This window comes from Vicia villosa, linkage group LG6 (genome assembly GCF_029867415.1).
Source record: "Vicia villosa cultivar HV-30 ecotype Madison, WI linkage group LG6, Vvil1.0, whole genome shotgun sequence".
Classification (NCBI taxonomy): Eukaryota; Viridiplantae; Streptophyta; class Magnoliopsida; order Fabales; family Fabaceae; genus Vicia; species Vicia villosa.
This window is the reverse complement of record NC_081185.1, coordinates 11,662,916-11,684,649: the sequence shown is the minus strand read 5'-3', so window position 1 is coordinate 11,684,649 and position 21,734 is coordinate 11,662,916. Positions and strand designations below refer to the sequence as shown.

The window sequence follows — 21,734 nt, the reverse complement described above, 5'->3', positions numbered from 1 at the left end:
AAATTCCAGAAATTGCATATGATAGTCCATGTTATTGGAGAAGGAAAATAAATTCCAAAAATTGCATATGATAATCCACCTTTTTAAAGAAGGAAAATAAATTCCAGAAATTTCATATGATAGTCCACGCTTTTGGAGAAAGGAAAGAGATTTCAGAAATTGCAAGTGATAGTCCATGTTTTGGAAAACGGAAATAAATTCTAGAAATTGCATATGGTAGTCCACTTTATGGGGGAAGGTAAAGAAATTTTCGAAATTACATATAATAGTACACGTTTTTGGAGAAGAAAAAGAAATTCCAAAGATTGCATATGATAGTCCACATTTTTGGAGAAGGGAAAGACATTCCAGAAATTGCATATGATAGTCCATATTTTTGGAGAAGGTAAAGAAATTTCTGAAATTGCATATGATAGTACATGTTTTTCGAGAAGGAAAGATATTCCAAAAATTGCATATGATAGACCATGTTTTTGGAGAAGTGAAATAAATTTCAGAAATTGTATATGATAGTCCACGTTTTTGGAAAAGGTAAAGAAATCGTAGAAATTGCATATGATAGTTCACGTTTTTGGAGAAGGGAAATAAATTTTAGAAATTGTATATGATAGTCCACGTTTTTGGAGAAGGTAGAGAAATTTTAGAAATTGCATATGATAGTCCACGTTTTTGGAGAAGGAAGAGAAATTCCATAAATTGCATATGATGGTCCACGTTTTTGAAGAAAGTATAGAAATTCCAGAAATTGCATATGATAGTCCACGTTTTTAGAGAAGGGAAAGAATTTTCCGAAATAGCATAAGATAGTCCACGTTTTTGGAGAAGGTAAAGAAATTTTCGAAATTGCATATGATAGGCCACACTTTTGGAGAAGGGAAAGAAATTTCTGAAATTGTATATGATAGTCCACGTTTTTGGAGAAGGTAAAGAAATTTCAGAAATTGCATATGATAGTCCATGTTTTTGGAGAGGGTAAAGAATTTTCAGAAATTGCAAAAGATAGTTCACGTTTTTGGAGAAGGGAAAGAAATTCCAGATATTGCATATGATAGTCCACGTTGTTGGAGAAAGTAAAGAAATTCCAAAAATTGCATATGATAGTCCACATTTTTAGAGAAGGAAAAGAAATCCATAAATTGCATATGATAGTCCACGCTTTTGGAGAAAGGAAGGAGATTTCAGAAATTGCATGTGATAATCCATGTTTTTGGAGAAGGGAAATAAATTCCAGAAATTGCATATGATAGTCCAAGCTTTTGGAGAAGGGAAAGAAATTGTTGAAATTGTATATGATAGTCCATGTTTTTGGAGAAGGTAAAGAAATTTCAGAAATTGCATATGATAGTCCACGTTTTTAGAGAAGGTAAAGAAATTTCTTAAATTGCATATGATAGTCCACGTTTTTGGAGAAGGAAAAGAAATTCCATAAATTGCATATGATGGTCCACGTTTTTGGAGAGAGTAAAGAAATTCCAGAAATTGCATATGAGAGTCCATCTTCTTAAAGAAGGAAAAAAAATTCCAAAAAGTTCATATGATAGTCCACGCTTTTGGAGAAAGGAGGGAGATTTCAGAAATTGCATGTGATAGTCCACGTTTTTGGAAAACGGAAATAAATTCTAGAAATTCCATATGGTAGTCCACTTTTTTGGGTAAGGTAAAGAAATTTTCTAAATTACATATAATAGTACACGTTTTTGGAGAAGGAAAAGAAATTCCAGAGATAGCATATGATAGTCCACATTTTTGGAGAAGGGAAAGACATTTCAGAAATTGCATATTATAGTCCATGTATTTGGAGAAGGTAAAGAAATTTCTGAATTTGCATATGATAGCACACGTTTTTCGAGAAGGAAGGATATTCCAAAAATTGCATATGATAGATCACGTTTTTGGAGAAGGTAAAGAAATTTCCGAAATTGTATATGATAATCCACGTTTTAGGAAAAGGAAAAGAAATTTCAGAAATTGCATATGATAGTCCACGTTTTTGGAGAAGGGAAAGAAATTCCAGAAATTGCATATGATAGTCCACGTTTTTGGAGAAGGAAAATAAATTCCAAAAATTGCATATGATAATCCACCTTTTTAAAGAAGGAAAATAAATTCCAAAAATTTCATATGATAGTCCACGCTTTTGGAGAAAGGAAAGAGATTTCAGAAATTGCATGTGATAGTCCACGTTTTTGGAAAACGGAAATAAAGTCTAGAAATTGCATATGGTAGTCCACTTTTTTGGGGAAGGTAAAGAAATTTTCGAAATTACATATAATAGTACACGTTTTTGGAGAAGAGAAAGAAATTCCAGAGAATGCATATGATAGTCCACATTTTTGGAGAAGGGAAAGAAATTCTAGAAATTGCATATGATAGTCCATATTTTTGGAGAAGGTAAAGAAATTTCTGAAATTGCATATGATAGTACACGTTTTTCGAGAAGGAAAGATATTCCAAAAATTGCATATGATAGACCATGTTTTTGGAGAAGGGAAAGAAATTTCAGAAATTGTATATGATAGTCCACGTTTTTGGAAAAGGTAAAGAAATTCCAGAAATTGCATATGATAGTCCACGTTTTTGGAGAAGGGAAATAAATTTCAAAAATTGTATATGATAGTCCACGTTTTTGGAGAAGGTAAAGAAATTTCAGAAATTGCATATGATAGTCCACGTTTTTGGAGAAGGAAAAGAAATTCCATAAATTGCATATGATGGTCCACGTTTTTGAAAAAAGTAAAGAAATTCCAGAAATTGCATATGATAGTCCACTTTTTTAGAGAAGGGAAAGAATTTTCCGAAAAAGCATATGATAGTCCACGTTTTTGGAGAAGGTAAACAAATTTTCGAAATTGCATATGATAGCCCACACTTTTGGAGAAGGGAAAGAAATTTCTGAAAAATGTATATGATAGTCCACGTTTTTGGAGAAGGTAAAGAAATTTCATAAATTGCATATGATAGTCCATGTTTTTGGAGAGGGTAATGAATTTTCAGAAATTGCAAAAGATAGTTCACGTTTTTGGAGAAGGGAAAGAAATTCCAGATATTGCATATGATAGTCCACGTTTTTGGAGAAAGTAAAGAAATTCCAGAAATTGCATATGATAGTCCACATTTTTAGAGAAGGAAAAGAAATTCATAAATTGCATATGATAGTCCACGCTTTTGGAGAAAGGAACGAGATTTCCGAAATTGCTTGTGATAGTCCATGTTTTTGGAGAAGGGAAATAAATTCCAGAAATTACATATGATAGTCCAAGCTTTTGGAGAAGGGAAAGAAATTGCTGAAATTATATATGATAGTCCACGTTTTTGGAGAAGGTAAAGAAATTTCAGAAATTGCATATGATAGTCCACGTTTTTAGAGAAGGTAAAGAAATTTCTTAAATTGCATATGATAGTCCACGTTTTTGGAGAAGGAAAAGAAATTCCATAAATTGCATATGATGGTCCACGTTTTTGGAGAGAGTAAAGATATTCCAGAAATTGCATATGATAGTCCACCTTTTTAAAGAAGGAAAATAAATTCCAAAAATTTCATATGATAGTCCACGCTTTTGGAGAAAGGAAGGAGATTTCAGAAATTGCATGTGATAGTCCATGTTTTTGGAAAACGGAAATAAATTCTAGAAATTGCATATGGTAGTCCACTTTTTTGGGAAGGTAAAGAAATTTTCGAAATTACATATAATAGCACACGTTTTTGGAGAAGGAAAAGAAATTCCAGAGATTGCATATGATAGTCCACATTTTTGGAAAAGGGAAAGACATTCCAGAAATTGCATATGATAGTCCATGTTTTTGGAGAAGGTAAAGAAGTTTCTGAAATTGCATATGATAGTACATGTTTTTCGAGAAGGAAAGATATTTCAAAAATTGCATATGATAGACCACGTTTTTGGAGAAGGTGTCACCAAAAATAACAGATCATCTGCATACTAGAGGTGTGAGACCACCACACCCTCATTACACACCTTGAACCCAAAAAAAAAAGCTCTAAGAGAGGTCACTCTTCTCAAAGAAGCTCTAAGGCCATCCATCATTATCCAAAACAAGGACGACGCCAAAAGACCCATTTGATTAAGCCCTATCTGGCTGGATACTAACCTTTTCAATAGGACAACCCTTAACCAAGACTAGATAGATCCTTGAAAAGAAGCACTGATCTAGGCTCTCCACCTCTAAAGTCTAGCATTCTTAGCATATAATTAAGGAAGCACCAAGGGACAAAATCATAGGCTTTTTAAAAATCCACTTTAAAAATGAAAGACTCTTTCTTCGAACTCTTGCTTACATTGTGTTTGGTTTCAAAGAAAGTTGAAGGAAAGAAAAAGGACTGAGGGAAAGATCGAAGGATATTCCATTTTATATGGTTCTTTTTGTCATTGAAAAGGAAAGGAAATAAAGTTTTTGACTTAGACCTACTAAAAAAACAATCCTTCCAAAACCAGACAGAAAGAGGAATAATGCACAACTACAAAAAACACATAACACCTCGGACGCGAAATGCATTTTACATCGACTAAAGAAGCGAGGTAACGAAGGGCGTCATGAAAAGTTGCCACTTAACACCTCGGTGATTTAAAAACCAATGGGTAAAGTTATATGCACATCAAACCCCAACGGAAGCACTTTTATTATTTTCAAAACTAGTGTATCTAATATCTCAGTTTATTTAGAAAACTGAGGGGTAAGATTAATTTTTTTTATAAAAAAGTTTCGTTGTTTACTCAAAATATTACATTGTTTACACAGAATATTAAAATTAAAATCAAATTCCCTAGGAACCTAGATAAAAATCAAATTCCTTGAAGATCAAGATTTTAGATCTTTGAATTATTGGGTGCAAGATTATTCTATATGGATCTTGTATGCATTTGTTTATGATTACAAACGATAAAGGATAAGATAATTAAAATCAATATTCAAATATATGATTTTCTGCTCAAATAATTATGTAAGAAAACAAACGTTGAACCGAATAATTTTCTACTCTTGCAATCCATCATAGAGAACTTTTCCAAGATTATTTGTGTCTTTTGGTTTCAAGCGCTTCATGTTTCATTTAGGTTAGAAATGTTAATATTCGTCATGCTTTCATACTCATGAAATGGATATCGCTTAGGTTTCATGCGGATCACTAATGGAAGTGTCTTTAGCATTGATACTGATGAAATGAATGACACAAATTTGTTTAAGGACAGTGATCAATATTCTCAATTATTATGCCAAACTTATTCCCTTGGTTTCTAACAAAAACCGAGGTACAAGGAGTATAAACTTTTTTTAACATTACATTGTACTTTATGCAGAATATTAAATTACATTATTATAACAAATACAGTATTATCATAGTAGCTGTTGTTCTTGGAAAACAATACATTTTGATCCAATTCAGATCCTGTTGGAAAAGAATATGCATACATTTTGTGTGCATTCTTTTCAAGTTCAATCATTTGAATGCATACACCTTTTAATAAGTTATTCAAAGGTTGATATCCCTTCTTTATTTAACTTGAAGTAAGAATGATTTTCTACACTAGTAGTCCCTCATTGAAAACTTTTCCAAGCTTTTTTAAGTTCTAAAATTTTATTATCTTGAGCAAATGTTATCAAGGCAAGTGCTTTCACAAGAAAGATATATAGTGGTGGATGTAGATAGTTTGTTGTGAATTGATGTCTTGACAATATTTTGAGCGTTGTTCCTTTAAGAATGTAGGGTATCGATTCGTTAGTAACATATTCCCTCGATTTTAAAAAAAATGAGGGGAAATGTATTTTCTATTTTAAATAGAAAAATAAAGTAAGATAAGAAAGTACCTCGGTTTTAGAATAAAACTGAGGTGAATGATATCTAAATGTTTTTTTTTAAAAAAATTATATTGTTTACACAAAATATTAAACAAATCTAGATTCATCGTTACAATTCCAAAGGTTAAGCTCCCTTCTTTGATTAACTTTTCAAAGGTTAAGTTTCATTCTCTATTTAAGTTGAAGCAAGAATGATTTTTTGCACTAACAATCTATCAAATGATTACTTTTCAAAGGTTGAACTCCCTTCTTTAATTGAGGGTTGATCCAAAAATACAACAACAACATCAACACCATTATGTGATATGGATTGTAAGGGCAGAACACATATTTTATTCAAGATAGAAGAACATTGGAGATTTTTTCTGTCTTGCAATCCATCCCAAAGAATGTTGCGTACTAGTTTGAGGCGGCAACAAATAAAATAGGATCAGAGTAAGATTTGTTTAACAAGTGTTTTTATAGTAATATCTGATTATGTTATCCTTCGGTTCTTAAGGAAATCGAAGGAATACATTATTTAGTATTCACTTATAAGCAAATAAAAACATAAACTGCAATAGCTGGGATTTGAAGTATGTCCTGATTTGTTTTTCTCATGATTTATTAAAACATGGTGCGCTTTGGTATAATAACTCGGTTTTTTTCTGACTGAGGTGAAAGCTTCGTTATAAAAAACGTTATTTATAGTAGTGATGATAGTTTTTTTCTTGAAATGACAAAATTATTCAAAATATTTAAACATATTACAACAAGTTTGACATTTTTTTTCAAATGGCAATAAACATTAAGAAAAAAAACTCAGAAATCATTTTTTATTGAAAACAATATTTTTCAACAAGTATTTTAAATTTATTTTAGTATTACTCAAAATATATTACATTTTTTTCAAACAATATTTTCTTTTATTTGTGGGTTATTTTGTCATTTGTATTTGCATATCTTTCTTTTCTTTCACATTCTATTTAGGTTCACTCCTAACAAACAATCAAAAATTCATTCTACTTCCCGTTCACTTTCTTTTTTACTTTCATTCTACTTTATTTTTAAGATATGCAAATACAAAATGGCAAAATAACCCACAAATAAAAGAAAATATTGTTTGAAAAAAATATAATATATTTTGAGTAATACTAAAATAAATTTAAAATACTTGTTGAAAAAAATATAATCATTTTCCAGAGAATTAATAGAATCTTAAAAATATATACTAAATGTATAAAAAATATACTTAATCCTTCATTTACTTATTGAAATACCACCTTATTTTTTTATATATACACATAATAAAAAGTTCACCAAAATAAAAAGAAAAAACAATAAAAATAGGGTCTATTCAATATTGCCATCTAAAAAAATCTAAACTAAGCCATTAATTTTTAATAAATTTTAATAAAATACTATGTATCAACTCCAATTCTTTTATTACTACAAAACCATTTTTTTTATTAAAAATTGTAAAAACCCACTTTTAACAAGATCTATATTATAAAAACCTGTAGAAATAAATACACTATTATATAACCATTAATGAAAGCAGTATGCCAAGTATAATTACTCAAAAAAAAATTATATATATAATCTGGACATAGTGCCTTTTCTCAGACTTTCTTTTCAAATATAACTATTAAATGTGAAAATTTCATTCAGTTAATTAAGAATAACTATATCTAAATATATGACCTAACTGAAACACTTAATAACTGTTATTATATTACCATTTATAGAATTTCAAAATAAATACTTATTAAATTCTTAAGTAAAAAATTTCTGCAAACTCTACATTATTATTTCATACAATAAACTTCAAAAATTAACACATATAACAAAACATTCTTGCATTCAGTTTTTCCTTCAATTTACTGTTTTATTTTCCAAGTTAACAATTTCAGTAAAAAGTTTTACACAAACATACACACAGAACCCTAAGCTTTATTTCAAGACAAAGTAAACAGAAGTTGTAAGTACTCTGAAACTTCTGTCTTGTTTGTTCAGTTATCTTTAAAAGGACGTATAGTAAGTACTATCCATAATGTGATTAATAATAATATGTCAAAGTTTTTTATATTTTTTTTCCTAACAATAAATAACCAATCTATTGTTTTGAATTTGGTTACTTTAGACAGAGATTTTTGTTTAGTTATTTTCATGTGTAAGCTTTTTTTTTAGTGTCTGATGGAAAACAGTGACATGTACTGTTTTTTAGAAGACTAATAATCCATGGTTGTTGATGTGCTTCCAAACGCGCATGCACCAGTACGAATCTATCCATGAAAAAAGATTAATAATGAAGGAAAAGTAATATGAGAAAGGTGAAAATTATCTACATGGTTTAATAATGAAGCAGTAGTAATAATGAATAATTTTTACTATATTTGTTAAAAAATTTATTACTAAAAATGGAAAAAATTAAAGTTTATAGACTTTATATGTTTAATAAACGTATAATTTTTGTGCGCTGCACAGTTGGAATGACCGTAATCACAACTTCATTAGAAATTTAATTGGTATTTCAATATATAATTATATAATTATATATGTGGTTATTTAAATTTAAGAAAATTCTTGAATTGGATCTTTAAGTTAATTTTTTCTTGAATTGGATCTTTATGTTCTATATTGTTTATGGTATTAAGAAAGTTTTGTTAAAATAAAAAATAAATGAATGTGTGATATTTTAAGGATATTAAGATAATTCACATAAACATGTAAAATTAGTCTTTTTTTTGTTTCTTTCTTCTTTTACTCTAAATATAAATTTTAAATCCAAAATCAGAAAAACATAAATATTTTTTTATTGCAAGAATTCTTTATTTAAAAGTAATGATTTGAATTCACAGAAGTAACTCATCTCTAGTAGAAAGCATGATGAATGAACATATGAATATTGTTCATATGTAATTGTTGAACAAAATTTGTCTTTTGCATAGCCTACAGATACCAATGTAAAGAATGCATAATTTAAAGGTTAAAATTCAATTTAACATAGAGACTAATTCATAACAAACTTATACTACTAATTTTAAATAAGTGTCAAATTGGAAAGACCACAAATATAATTTTGTCTAAAAAATAATTTAAATACTCAATTTAAATCCATAAAAGGTAGGATAATATTAATATAGGTCTCTATATTATAACTGCTAAAAATAGTTTCTTAAAATTCAGAATTTTAATCTATTAACATTTGAAAAAAATATTTTTTTTAAATCGATAAAATATACAATAATAGACTCTATCTCTGATATTTATTAGAAAATCATTATTGGAGATATTTTATTTTTAATTAAAAGAAAAATTCAAAACTTTTAAAATATTTTTATTACTTAATTGATGATTTTACTGTCAAATAATTTTAAAAAAATTATTTATAGAATTATCCAATGTCTCACACTTTCTGATGAAGTATGTTTTAAAATATATTCAAAGCATATAATAATTGATAATTTCATTAGTTTTAAAGGATTAGAGGAAGTATCATTTTGGAATATAAAACATATAATATGGAAGACTAATAGATACATTCTTATAACTTTAGAGACTAAATTGAATATTTTCTAAAAAATAAATTATATCTTCAAACAAAGGTTTAAGATTGAAGCAATAATATATATGACTAAGTAAAAGAAAAGGGGCCAAATACTAAAAAAAATAAGATGTTATCAAGATTAGAGAATAAACCAATTTGCATATGTATTATGAGTCAAACATTATATTATCAAATGAAAAAGAGCTTCTAAATCTCACTCACTCTTAGAAAGACAAAGATTCAAACAAAAGAGTTTGCCTAAAATTTCAAGAAACTATATAGAAAATCCAAACAAGCACTCACAAAAAAAAAAAACATTAAGTGATGATTATTCAAATCCCAATTTATAACTATAACTAAATAAAGAAACTAGTTTTCTCATCACACAATCTTCAAGTACCATGCAAGTTTTGAGAAGAGGAGAATTCAAATAAGATAACCTTTTGTATTTGTGTCTTTAAGCAAGATCACTTTGGAGAGAAACCTTGCTCTTTATTTGATGAACTTTGTAGAAATTTTGCCAAACTGAAAGATGGATTGTTGAGAGAATTATTCAACGGATTTTGCGAACTCGACGAACTCAACATTTGATTATAATGATTGTTGATTTGTCTTTGATGTTGTTGATGTTGTTGTTGATGATGATGTTGATGATGTTCCATCTCCATTGCATTAACATTTGAAGAAAAATATGATTGTGATGTTCCAAACAACATTTGAGAAGAATTTCCAGTTGACAAAGACAACATTGGTGGCAAAGATGAAATTGCATTAACATCTTCTTGATTTGCAAAACCATGATGATCATTTGAAGAAACTCCCCAATTGTAACTAGAACCAAATGGCATAGTATTCAACAAACCAAGAAATGAAGGGTGATTTGGTCTTTGCAACAAATTGTTACTATTAGGTAAAACAATTGCACTAGGAACTTCATCATTGTTACTACCTTGTTTTGTGTTAACATTCACCTCTTCTTGAGTAGTAGTACTTCTATTATTCATCCAATAATTCCCTTTTTCCATAACCATTTCTCTCGAAACCTCTTTCGATTCATGGCTCGAAGACGAACCGTCCCAATGAATGTTATTGTTTCTATTGAAATTCAACAATTGTTGATGAGTTTGAGAAGTGTTGGAGTCGGTGTTGGCGATTGTGATCGATTCGTTAGACGGAAAAGGAAAACCAAAGTTGAAATTTGCTCCTAGAGGTGGAAAATTAGGTAAAGGTGGAAGTTGATCAATCTCATGTTTAGCAATATTAAGTAACCAATCAACAACTTTACTAGGTTGATTAAGCCCTAACCTATCTTGAAGATCATAAAGTTGAATAGCTGTTGGAACTGAAAGTCTTATTCTTCTATCTCTTAATCCTCTTATTGTGCAAACTTTGCTATGTCTATCTTTTCCACCAAAGGCTCTTGAGACTCTAACAATTCTTGGATCTTTCAATCTCGGCCATTGCGACGAAGATAACGAGTTTAACGATGACGATGATGCCTTTTCTTTCTCTTGTTGATCATTTGAGTTTTGGTGAATCTCTTGTTTCAATGGAAACTCAACTTCCTTTGAATTATTACTCATCTTGTAATTTCTTTCATTGTTGGTTGATAAGTGAAGAGTTTTTTCCTTCCACTTTTAGTAGGTTCATTCTGTTTCAACATCAAAAAATAAACATAATTAGAAATAGGTACAACATATGTATAAGAAAAGAAATGACATAGATTGATGTATAATATTTTTCATAATTTTATTTATTTATTTATTTTAATATATGCAAATAAACTTAGTTTTTGAAAGAATTAAATGAAAATTTTAAAGGGGGTATAATTAATATCTAATGCATTAAATCTTCTCTAAAAAATATATATAATTTATAAATAAATAGTATAAATAATTGAAACATGCTTATACAAATACATATAAATTTGCATCAAATTTAGTTTCATTTAAAAGAGGAAACAATGATAAATAAATAAAATTAAAATTTAAAATAAAGGATAAGGGGTTTTGAATAAGCATGCACAACTAAAGCATGTTAAAGTTGAAAAAACAATATAAAGAAAGAAAAAAGAAAAAGAACATGTACAAACCCTAGTTATGGATACCATTTATGAAGAACTATATATATGCATCTCTATAAGAAATATGAAGAACTATAAGAACCTTATGAGTAGTGAATGATGAAAGTTGAAGTATGGTTTTGGATAGAAGGTAGAGAAAAGTTTGAAACTTTGAAGCTTGGTTTTGGATTAGATTTGGTATGAAAATAATGTTGAAGAAGAAGAAGAAGTTGAGTTGAACCTTCAAGGTTGGAAAAAGGAAGATGCCGGAATTGAATAAAAACCATTGCGCACTAAAAGATAAAGCAAAGGTGTATGAGATGCCACGTGGCATGCATCCCTATTTGTCAAATGAATATGGAAGTCTACATCTTATCATTTTATGGCCAGGCATAATGGACAATCATTTCATTCATAATTATCATTATGTACAAATATAGATTATATTTATTCTTAAATTTTGGCCGGGTAACGTGAATATCTCATTCAATATGAGATTGGTACTTCTAATGAATAATTTAGGTTCACAATTTTGACAAATGAAAGTGTCAAAATTTGACTGTGGTAATTGGTCGGAATTCTCGTCTTCGATTTTAATAAGAGTTGTAAAAGTAAACATTCTGACGTACGAGTTAATAGAAGTTGCAAACCTTTGTCTACGGGTGTCAAAGGACATGCCCTTCTTGTTTTTGGCTCGTTTTATAAAAGTCAACAAAAATTGGGACGAACTGTGCATAATAGAGAGTACAAATTTAAAAACTAGATCCACCTCGTCAAAAATTTAAATTTATGACTGACGCAATATACATGTACCCTTAAACTTAAAAGTTGTAAAATTTTATGTTAATGATCACATCTGCGAAATTTCTCAAATAATGCGGAATACCGAACATTGTAAATGATGCGATTTTAAAATCTTACTCCAGCTAAGAAACTTTATATTAATGTTTTTGTGTCCAATCTTTTAAAAAAATTCTAAACTCGAGATTAATCTTTACGGCTTTAACAAGATGTTATTTTTTTTATTGTTATCTTTTAACAAGATGTTATCAATTTAGACACAAACTAGTTAATTTTATTTGTTTGAATAAAATTAACTAATATCAATATCGTTTATGTTACAATGATCAATTTTATTTGAAAGTGTAAGCCATCTTTGTCAACATGTTTATATTTGGGTGTTATGTATAAGATGTTTTACCTAAGGGGTGAAAATCATGAAGTTAGTAAAACCCTAAAAAGGGGACCATCGTTACACACACCAAAAAGTGGCTAGAGTACACACTTTATCGACATCTACAAAAGTTTAATAACTGAGCACATCACATGGAGTTAACGGATCCAAGCCAAACAGCATCAAAGAAAATATAATCAAACTCTTAGTCAACTATTAGTATAATTACTTAGAGTCAATCTAATCTATAGCTTTTGAAAAAAGTTAAATGGTGAAATATTATTATTTTAGTAAAAACGACTTTATAAATAATAAAAAAATTATTTTACCAAAATTATTAAAAATATGAGAAAATGGGTGATGCACTGACCGTGTAAAATATTTTTACACTGTCAACCAATCACCACCCATGTATCCAATTAAACCATTTTTTTATTTAAAAAAAACTTAATGACATGGCACCTTTATGATTTTCTATTAGATGATAGTGTAAAATTATTTTACACAGTCAGTGCACTACCTTTTAACTCTAAAAATATTAAGATATAAAACGTAAGTATTTTTTAATTTATTTTATAAGTAATAAATAAAAATAAGTCTAATTTATCAATAAAAAGTCTTTTTGGACATTTTACCTGTGTATTGAATAAAAACATGAAAAAAAATCAAGAAATCACCAAAGCAACACAAAAGTCAAGTCAAAGTAGTTTTCAAACAAATCAAAGCTCACTAAGCCAAGAACATAGGCGCGCTTAGCGAGCAAAGTTCTCAACCTCGCTAAGCCAAAAAAACAGGTGCGCTGAGGGAGCATAGGCGGTTATTGACTTCAAGGTTAAGTTACTTCAAGGTGGAGGAAGAGTTTGGAGGTTTAGCGAGTGTGGGTGGTGCGCTTAGCAAGTTAAGGTGGCAAGGCATGTTGTAGGTGAGGTGACATTACTTAGCCAAGAAGAATGTAGGCGCGCTAAGTGAGCCTGGGCGGTGCGCTTAGCGAGCTTACCCCTTTCAAACCTTATCAATAAGCATTCCAGGAAGTTCATATAGATATATCAGTGGATCGACCTTGAGAAATTAAGTTCTCACTATAAATCACAACACGAGAGAATATGAGAAGAAGATTGAGGGTGGAAGTGATGTCCGAGAAATGGTCAACTGATGTTGTTCAATTTCTTGCTTCTAGGGCTTAATTGTAAAGCTATAGTGAGTAATCATAGATAATATTATCTTTTGTATGGGTTAGATTTAGTTGTCCTATTACTTATGTTTTAATTCTGACCATGGTGTTCTATGTAATTCTTTTTAGGTTTTAATATTGATGGGTTCCTCGTTCTTAATGCTTATTTTAGATTAGCTACCTAAAATATGTTTTCATGGTTTGACTTGATATTCGAAAGGTACTGGTCATTACTTAATCCAAGTCTTCCATCTAATGGATTCTAAAGTCTAGCCACAAATTTAGGTTCAATATTTGTTTGAACCGATAAAACTTAATGTTGACGCATTCAATGACAACACTCAAACTAATCAAAGAGAGAATTTTAGTATTGTTTCTACTAATAAAATCATTATCGTTAAAGCTAGGGAGAAAGAAACAGAAAATCTAGAGGAAGAGAAGTCGTAGAAAGAAAACTTTGAGATTATCCAACAAACTCTACCCAAGAAAGAAACAGATCTTAGAGTAGTCATATTACTTGTATCCATAGATAATATGAAATTTGGAAATACACTCATCGAATTGGGTTCAAGTGTGAATATATACCATTGTAGTCCATTGTCAGTGGGAAAAGAAATTGGTGACCTCTAACTAAATCCAACTGTAACAACATTGCAGATGTCAGGCAACACATGGAGGAAGCCATCTGGAACAGTCAAATATGTCTTATCAAAATTTACAACTTTTATTTTTCTATAGATATTATGGTATTGAATGTTGAGGCAATTAAATCATTTCTTCGTCTTCCTTTTCCATTAATCTTTTCAATAAAAGGTACGTTCGTGAAACATTTCATGTGTTGATATGTTGTGGAAAAATATTCTGGTAAGTTATTGTTGTTGATAAATGTTGCTTGGAACAAGAACAAAACCTTCTTGTGACTTAGCAATGTTTTGTTTTTGTGAATCTTGTAGCATTAATTTCTTATGTAGGTTGACAGAAGATCCAATTGAGTTTAATATATCGTATGTATATTTCTTGTTTCACTAACCCTTCAATGAACATGTATTCATTTAAATTGATTAAGAAAATTATAATCTGAAAATTAAGTAAAATTTAAAAACTAACTTATATCAATCAATGTTTTTCTAATTGCATTCATCTCGTAATTCATCTCTCGCTCTTTAACATATAGAATTTGGTTCAATGACCCGTGTTATTCATAGCAATGGTTCCTTCTCTTCTAGTTTATTTTGAAAAGCATAAATTTATCGACTAATTCAGATTCATCATCCTTACTTCCATCATAATAATCATCAGCATAATTTAAAACAATAATGATAATTATAGTGATGATGATGATGAATCTGAATTACTTAACAATTTATGTTTTTCAAAATACACTAGAAGAGAATGAATCGTTACTAAAAAATTAGGTCATTGAACCAAATTCTATGAGTTAAAGAGCGAGAGATGAATTACGAGATTCATGAAATTCGAAAACAGTTGTTCGTTTAAGTTGTTTTTCAAGAATAATTTAATTTATTAGATTATCATCTTCTATATCAATTTGAATGGTTGTATATGTTTGGTGAGGGGTAGAAAAAATAATGAATCAACATATTTTATAATAAAATCATGTATACATACCATAACAGTTATCTTTTATATTCATGGTGAAATGTTAATTTTATTATAATTAAATTGCTGCTGCTGAGTTTTGAACACATGACCTTTATATATATCACAACGGTTATTTAATATAACCTTTGTGATAGGTAGCACACTGATCGGTCACCATTTCTAGTAAGTTTCCGCACCTTTTTCCGACCGAAATTCGTAATCTTGGTAATACTAAGTGGCATTGGCATATGTTTTTAAAGTAAGTTTCTTGTTTTTCGGTCGTATGGCTTTGTTGCATTTTAATGTATTTTGAGTATTATAAAAGTGTCGTTTTATGTGCTGGTTGTTAGTTTGTTTTTGGCCAGGTTGATACACGGAAGAGATAGAGACTTATGGCGCGCACGAATGGAAAAAGAAGCCGAAAAAGCCAAAGCTGAGGGCCACACGGGCACCCGTGTGCATGCACACGGTCCGTGTCAAAAAGTGGCTAGAAAAGCAAGTTTGATGCAAAGACAGAGGTTTCACACGGGCACCCGTGTGCAGGGACACGGTCCGTGTGAAAAGATGCAGGGAACGTGTGTTTTTGGCCCAGGAGCAGAGAAACAACACGGGCGCCCGTGTGCAGCAACACGGCCCGTGTTGTTGAAGCGTGCTGATTTTATTTTCATTATTTTTCTCACCTGAAGGGGACCAGTAAGGGTATTTTTGGTACTTCAGTTTCAACCTGAATGGAAGCGAGTTATAAGAACAACCTTAGGGCAAAGAGAAGGACACTTTTTGACGTACGAAAGAATTGCAGAAGAAAGAGGAGAGCTCTCAAGGGTTTTGGAGAACAGAGATCTTCAAGAGCAATTGCGATTGAAGATCAAAGCAATCCTATTTTCTTGTAATGTCTAATCTTCCTATTGTATTTTCTTTGAATATTATGAGCGGCTAAACCCCCCAATGCTAGGGGGTGTCCCTGAATTGCTATTGTCATTGAACCTAATTTCCTTATTGTTAGAGAATATATATGTGTGTGAAATTATTTGATTGTGCAAAGTGCTTAGTGCTCTATCTATCTGACAAATAGATTTTTGATTTACGGTTAAGGTTTAGGTCGGACAAACCACCTTATCGCTGTTTGCAAAATTATATTACGATTGCTATTGCTTAGGAATGAGGATGCTTCGTAGTAACCATAATAATCTTGATAAATTAGATTGCGCTTGATTACTTCTTGAATTGCTAAGGAATTAGGATACAAGAAAGTATCAAAAGGTTTTCCTCTGAGGAATTAGGGAAGATAACTCTTGAGATTCGGTAATAGTTCATGTACATTGATATTTTATAACTAAGGATTAAGGGTCATTGTAAGGCAATTCATACACTCACCCTAGCATATTCTCTCATATTGTTTTAAAGTTACATTTACGTGTCTCTTATTAATTTGTTGTCATTCATCATTATTTCTAGTCAAACAACAAAACCCCCATGATCTTTTGTTCAATTGAATCATTAAAATAACTTATATTTCCTACGCAGTCTACGAGATCGATATTTGGGATAAATCCTATTATTACTACATCGGTAAAAATAGTACACTTGCTATTTTCCGATCAAGTTTTTGGCGCCGTTGCCGGGGACTGCCATAATATAAGTGATTAATAAGTCAATTGAAATTTTGTTGCTCTGCAACTAAAATTCTATTTTTCTGCAATTTTTATTTTGATTTTATTTTTGTTATTATTTGTGCTTCCAATTAAGCATTGTCTAATCTTGTATGCGAGGTAAGGCCTCAGCTGAACTTCTTTTTGACGCAGAACCAGAAAGAACATTGCAAGCACGACTACGAGAAGTTAAGCGAAAAAGACTGGCATCGAAAGAGGGATCACCTATAGTTTCAGAATCGGAAGACGAAGAAGGACTATCTATTCCGTCCGAGCATTCAGAGTCTGAATCAGAACCTATGGCAGCGGATCCACCTCCTCCAGAGAGACTTTTAGGAGACTATGGAAGGGCTAATGCCCCGCTTGGAAGAATGACCATCGTAAACCAACCGGTCAATGTGGCACACTTCCAACTCCATCCTTCAACTATCCGACAGTTGGAGAGCAAACCGTTTGCGGGAAGAATCAATGAAGATGCAAATAAGCATCTACAAAGATTCCTCACCACAACAACATCATTGAAGATTGAAGGCCATTCTGAAGAAGCCAAGAGACTCGTGATGTTCCTATTTACTTTATCCGAAGATGCAGAAGAATGGTTTTACTCACTTCCAGCTGGAAGCATCACAACATGGCAACAGATGGAAACCGCCTTCTTGAATGAGTATTTCCCTGCTTCAGTCTTCATTCGAAAAAGATATGAAATCGTGAATTTTAAGCAGAAAGAAGGGGAATCGCTGGGAGATGCATATAAAAGGTTCAAGAGGTGTTTGGTTGCTTGTCCTACTCATAACATGGACCCAACAGAGCAAATGCAGACTTTTGTTAATGGTCTACGAGTCAAGACAAAACAGCTGATAGACACTGCAGCCGGTGGCTCAACTAATTTTTCAACAGCCACTGGTATCAAGAGAATCATAGAAGCTATTGCCGCTAACGAGCACATTGAGTTATATGACCGTGCAATGAGCCACCCGGAAGGTAAAATTGATTTGAAGCTTGTTGATCAGGTGGTTAAAATGGAAGAACAAATTGCGGTTGAAGTAGAAAGAAGATTGAAGAAGATGAATATTGGTGAACAGAAAGTAGCACAAGTTGAGCCAGTCGCCTCAGTTGTATGTGAAATATGTAGTGGACCGCATTTTTCTATGCATTGTGTGGCAACGCAAGAACAGGTGGAACAGATTCATATGTTGAGGCAGAATAATCCATACGCCAACACATATAATCTAGGATGGAAAAATCATCCTAATTTTGCATGGAAAGACCAACAAGGGAATATTCAAAAGCAGGGACCCAACCAATATCAATCTCAAGCTCAGCCACATCAATACATACCTCCACAACAACCTCCATATCAACAACAATTCCAACATCATCCTGAACAATTTCAACAACAGGTACCAAAGAAAGAAGATTGGGAGATCGCTCTTGAAAAAGTGGCAACCCAAAACTCTCAGTTTCAAGAAGAGACAAGAGCCAACCTCAGGAACACCACGGCTTCAATTAAAAATCTTGAAGTTCAAATGGGTCAAATAGCACAACATCTCACTCTACAGGCACAAGGAAACTTTCCGAACGAAACTGTGAAAGATCAGAAAAATCTAGAGAAGATCAATGCTGTTACAACAAGGAGTAAAAAGGTGTTAGAATCGGAAAAAGAAAAAGAAGAGATAGATTACCCTATGGTGATAGAGGTAGATTTGGAAATAAGAGAGAACCCAAGAGAGCCAGAAGTGGTGATACCACCAGTTAAACCAGCTGAAGAAAAAATTAAAAAAGATGCTGAACCGGTAATTAAACTACCCTTCCCTTCAAGAGTAACAAAGAAGAATTCAAAAGAGAAAGACTTTAAGAAGTTCACTAAATTGTTCAAAAGGTTAGAGGTGAATCTACCTTTTTTTGAAGCACTTGAACACATGCCTTTGTATAAGAAATTTATGAAGGAGGTGTTGGCGAAAAAGAGATCACTAGGAGGAGAACCAAAAATTGTAATCGAGAAGTGTGGTATAGTCTCTTCAGCAAGAAAGATCCCAATTAAAAGGAAAGACCCTGGGGCGGTGGCGATACCATGCACTATCAAGAATATAGCATTTAAAAAGGTACTCCTCGATTCTGGTTCTAGTGTGAGTTTAATGCCTTTATCCATTTTCAAAAAGCTTGAATTAGAAAAGATTAGTGAAAGTAAGACACAGTTAAGGTTCGCCGATCACACCGTTAAGAAATCCTATGGGGTAGCTGAAGATGTACTAGTGGAAGTTGATAAGTTTGTTTTCCCTGTTGACTTCCACATCATGGACATTCCGGAAGATGAAGAAACTCCTATCCTTCTTGGGAGACCCTTTTTGTCAACAGGCCGCTGTAATTTTGACATTGAAAAAGGGACGCTAACGCTGAAATCATTTGATGAAGAAGTAACCTTGAAGATGTTAGGAGTCAGGAAACATAGGTCAGATGTGAATGAGAAAACCTCAACTGGTATGACGGAAGGTGAACAAGAAGACAAAAATCTTAAAAATCTCCAAGAAAAAGTTTCTAGCATAGCCTCTATGATGGAACCAACTTATGTAGCTGTCAAAAGTCCTAAGAAAGCTGAAGAAGTAGAGAAAAATGTGGGAAGCAAATTGAAGAGAAAAGTTATCCAGGCTTTTCATCTTCATGAGTTCGCGGTTGCGGAAGTGGCAAGCAACAAGGTTTGGAAAAGGAGATACCCTCCATAATAAAGGGTAATGGACCGTCGAGCCATGCGACGTTAAACGAAGCGCTTCGTGGGAGGCAACCCACGGTTTTAATAATTAATTTTTCTGTTTGTTTGTTTTACTTTCAGGAAATAAAAGAGAGCATCTCTAGTGGAAGCTAGGAAGTGATCATTGGAATGCAATACCTCTGTAAGCAACCTCTCCAAGGCTGGTTCTAAAACATTGAGGACAATGTTTAGTTCAAGTGTGGGGAGGTTCTTATTTTATTTGCTTTATTGCTTTGCTTTCCGTTTTGAATTCATAGTTTAGTTTGTTTAATTTGAACCATTTTCTTTTGTCTTTCTGTTATTGTGTTTATTTCAAGTTCGTAGTGCTGCCATGGTGTTACCAGGTTGGATACAAGTCGGAAGGGGGCAAATGAATAGATAGTGGTTGAACAACACATCTCACACTTAATCTCTACAGGCACCACGGAAGTTGACACAATCAAAGAGAAGAAGGTAGGACGCAAAAAGTCAAAACTGAACCAAGAGAGGAGTATGGTGTACTTTAGATGAAAGGAAACTGCAGGACACCAATAGCACCTCGAAGCATGCAAGCTTAACCGACCCGGTGAGATTTCAGAGCCAAATTCATAACTCCACATGAGAGTCCAGTCAGGTATGGCACTATTCACTTTGATTTTGTGTATGTTCTCATAACACAAGCACACTACGAGAGCGCACACTGAGGCAAGTTTTTTCGTAACCCCGAGCCTTTCTAGCCATCCTGTATGCATGATATCCATCATCAACCCCCTTTGAGCCGTAATGTTTGTTTTGTTCATTGCTGTTATTCTCGCTACCACCCACATATTTACTATTCATGTTATCGCTCGGCATTAATGTTATTCTCTTGAAAGACACGAAAGAATCTAAGTGTGGGGTTGTAAACCATTGAGAAAAGGGCAAGAAAAAAATAGAAAGAAAAAAAAAAGATGAATGTTGAACTTGTGAAAATCCAAAGAGAAAGTTTGAAAAACAAAAGGAAGAAAAAATCCTTAACCCTTGCCCACGGATATGAAAGACCATGTGAATGACTCTAAAAAGCTAAAAACAAGATGTCGAAGGTCTTAACCCCATTCTTACGATTCAAACCACTAAGAGTAGAAATGTGAACCCAACATAAATGCCGAGCACCAAAACCATTTGTTATCCCATTCCTTGTTACCCCACCAAACCCAAGCCACGTTACAACCCTAAGACCTCATGAAGTGTGTGTAATCTGTGTGTGTAGTGATTAGAGAATATATTCAAAGTTAAAAGTAATATGCATGCCTTGGTACTGTGAGTGTAGACACTTTAACCCGGAGAGATTTTGTGAGAGTGTGAAAAGCTTGCAGGTGAAAACGTGCTCGAAAGTGATAATGCAGTTGATAGTTTGAAGAAGGAAACCAGAAACTCGATTGCTAAGTGAAGGAATCTTGCGAAAAACCTGATTGTGTTGTGGAGAAAAGAATCTCGTCAGGTGACCTCTGTTTTGCCTCGATACATCACTTGAGGACAAGCAATGAGATAAGTGTGGGATTGTGATCGGTCACCATTTCTAGTAAGTTTCCGCACCTTTTTCCGACCGAAATTCGTAATCTTGGTAATACTAAGTGGCATTGGCATATGTTTTTAAAGTAAGTTTCTTGTTTTTCGGTCGTATGGCTTTGTTGCATTTTAATGTATTTTGAGTATTATAAAAGTGTCGTTTTATGCGCTGGTTGTTAGTTTGTTTTTGGCCAGGTTGATACACGGAAGAGATAGAGACTTATGGCGCGCACGAATGGAAAAAGAAGCCGAAAAAGCCAAAGCTGAGGGCCACACGGGCACCCGTGTGCATGCACACGGTCCGTGTCAAAAAGTGGCTAGAAAAGCAAGTTTGATGCAAAGACAGAGGTTTCACACGGGCACCCGTGTGCAGGCACACGGTCCGTGTGAAAAGATGCAGGGAACGTGTGTTTTTGGCCCAGGAGCAGAGAAACAACACGGGCGCCCGTGTGCAGCAACACGG

The 21,734-nt window shown here is 32.3% G+C and overlaps 1 protein-coding gene across 2 annotated transcripts; it reads right to left on the bottom strand.

The window, feature by feature from the left end:
- Positions 1-9,470: 9,470 nt before the first annotated feature.
- Positions 9,471-11,685, bottom strand: LOC131611230 (transcription factor TCP17-like). 2 transcript variants are annotated; one of them, XM_058883318.1, is made up of 2 exons: positions 11,433-11,685; positions 9,471-10,991 (listed from the first exon to the last, which is right to left on the bottom strand). In XM_058883318.1, the coding sequence occupies exon 2, from the start codon at positions 10,921-10,923 to the stop codon at positions 9,808-9,810; it is 1,116 nt and encodes a 371-aa protein (XP_058739301.1). In that variant the 5' UTR covers positions 10,924-10,991; positions 11,433-11,685; the 3' UTR covers positions 9,471-9,807. The 2 variants fall into 2 exon arrangements, with proteins under 2 accessions (XP_058739301.1, XP_058739300.1); XM_058883317.1 differs by having other exon boundaries at positions 11,506-11,685.
- Between the last annotated feature and the right edge of the window lie 10,049 nt (positions 11,686-21,734).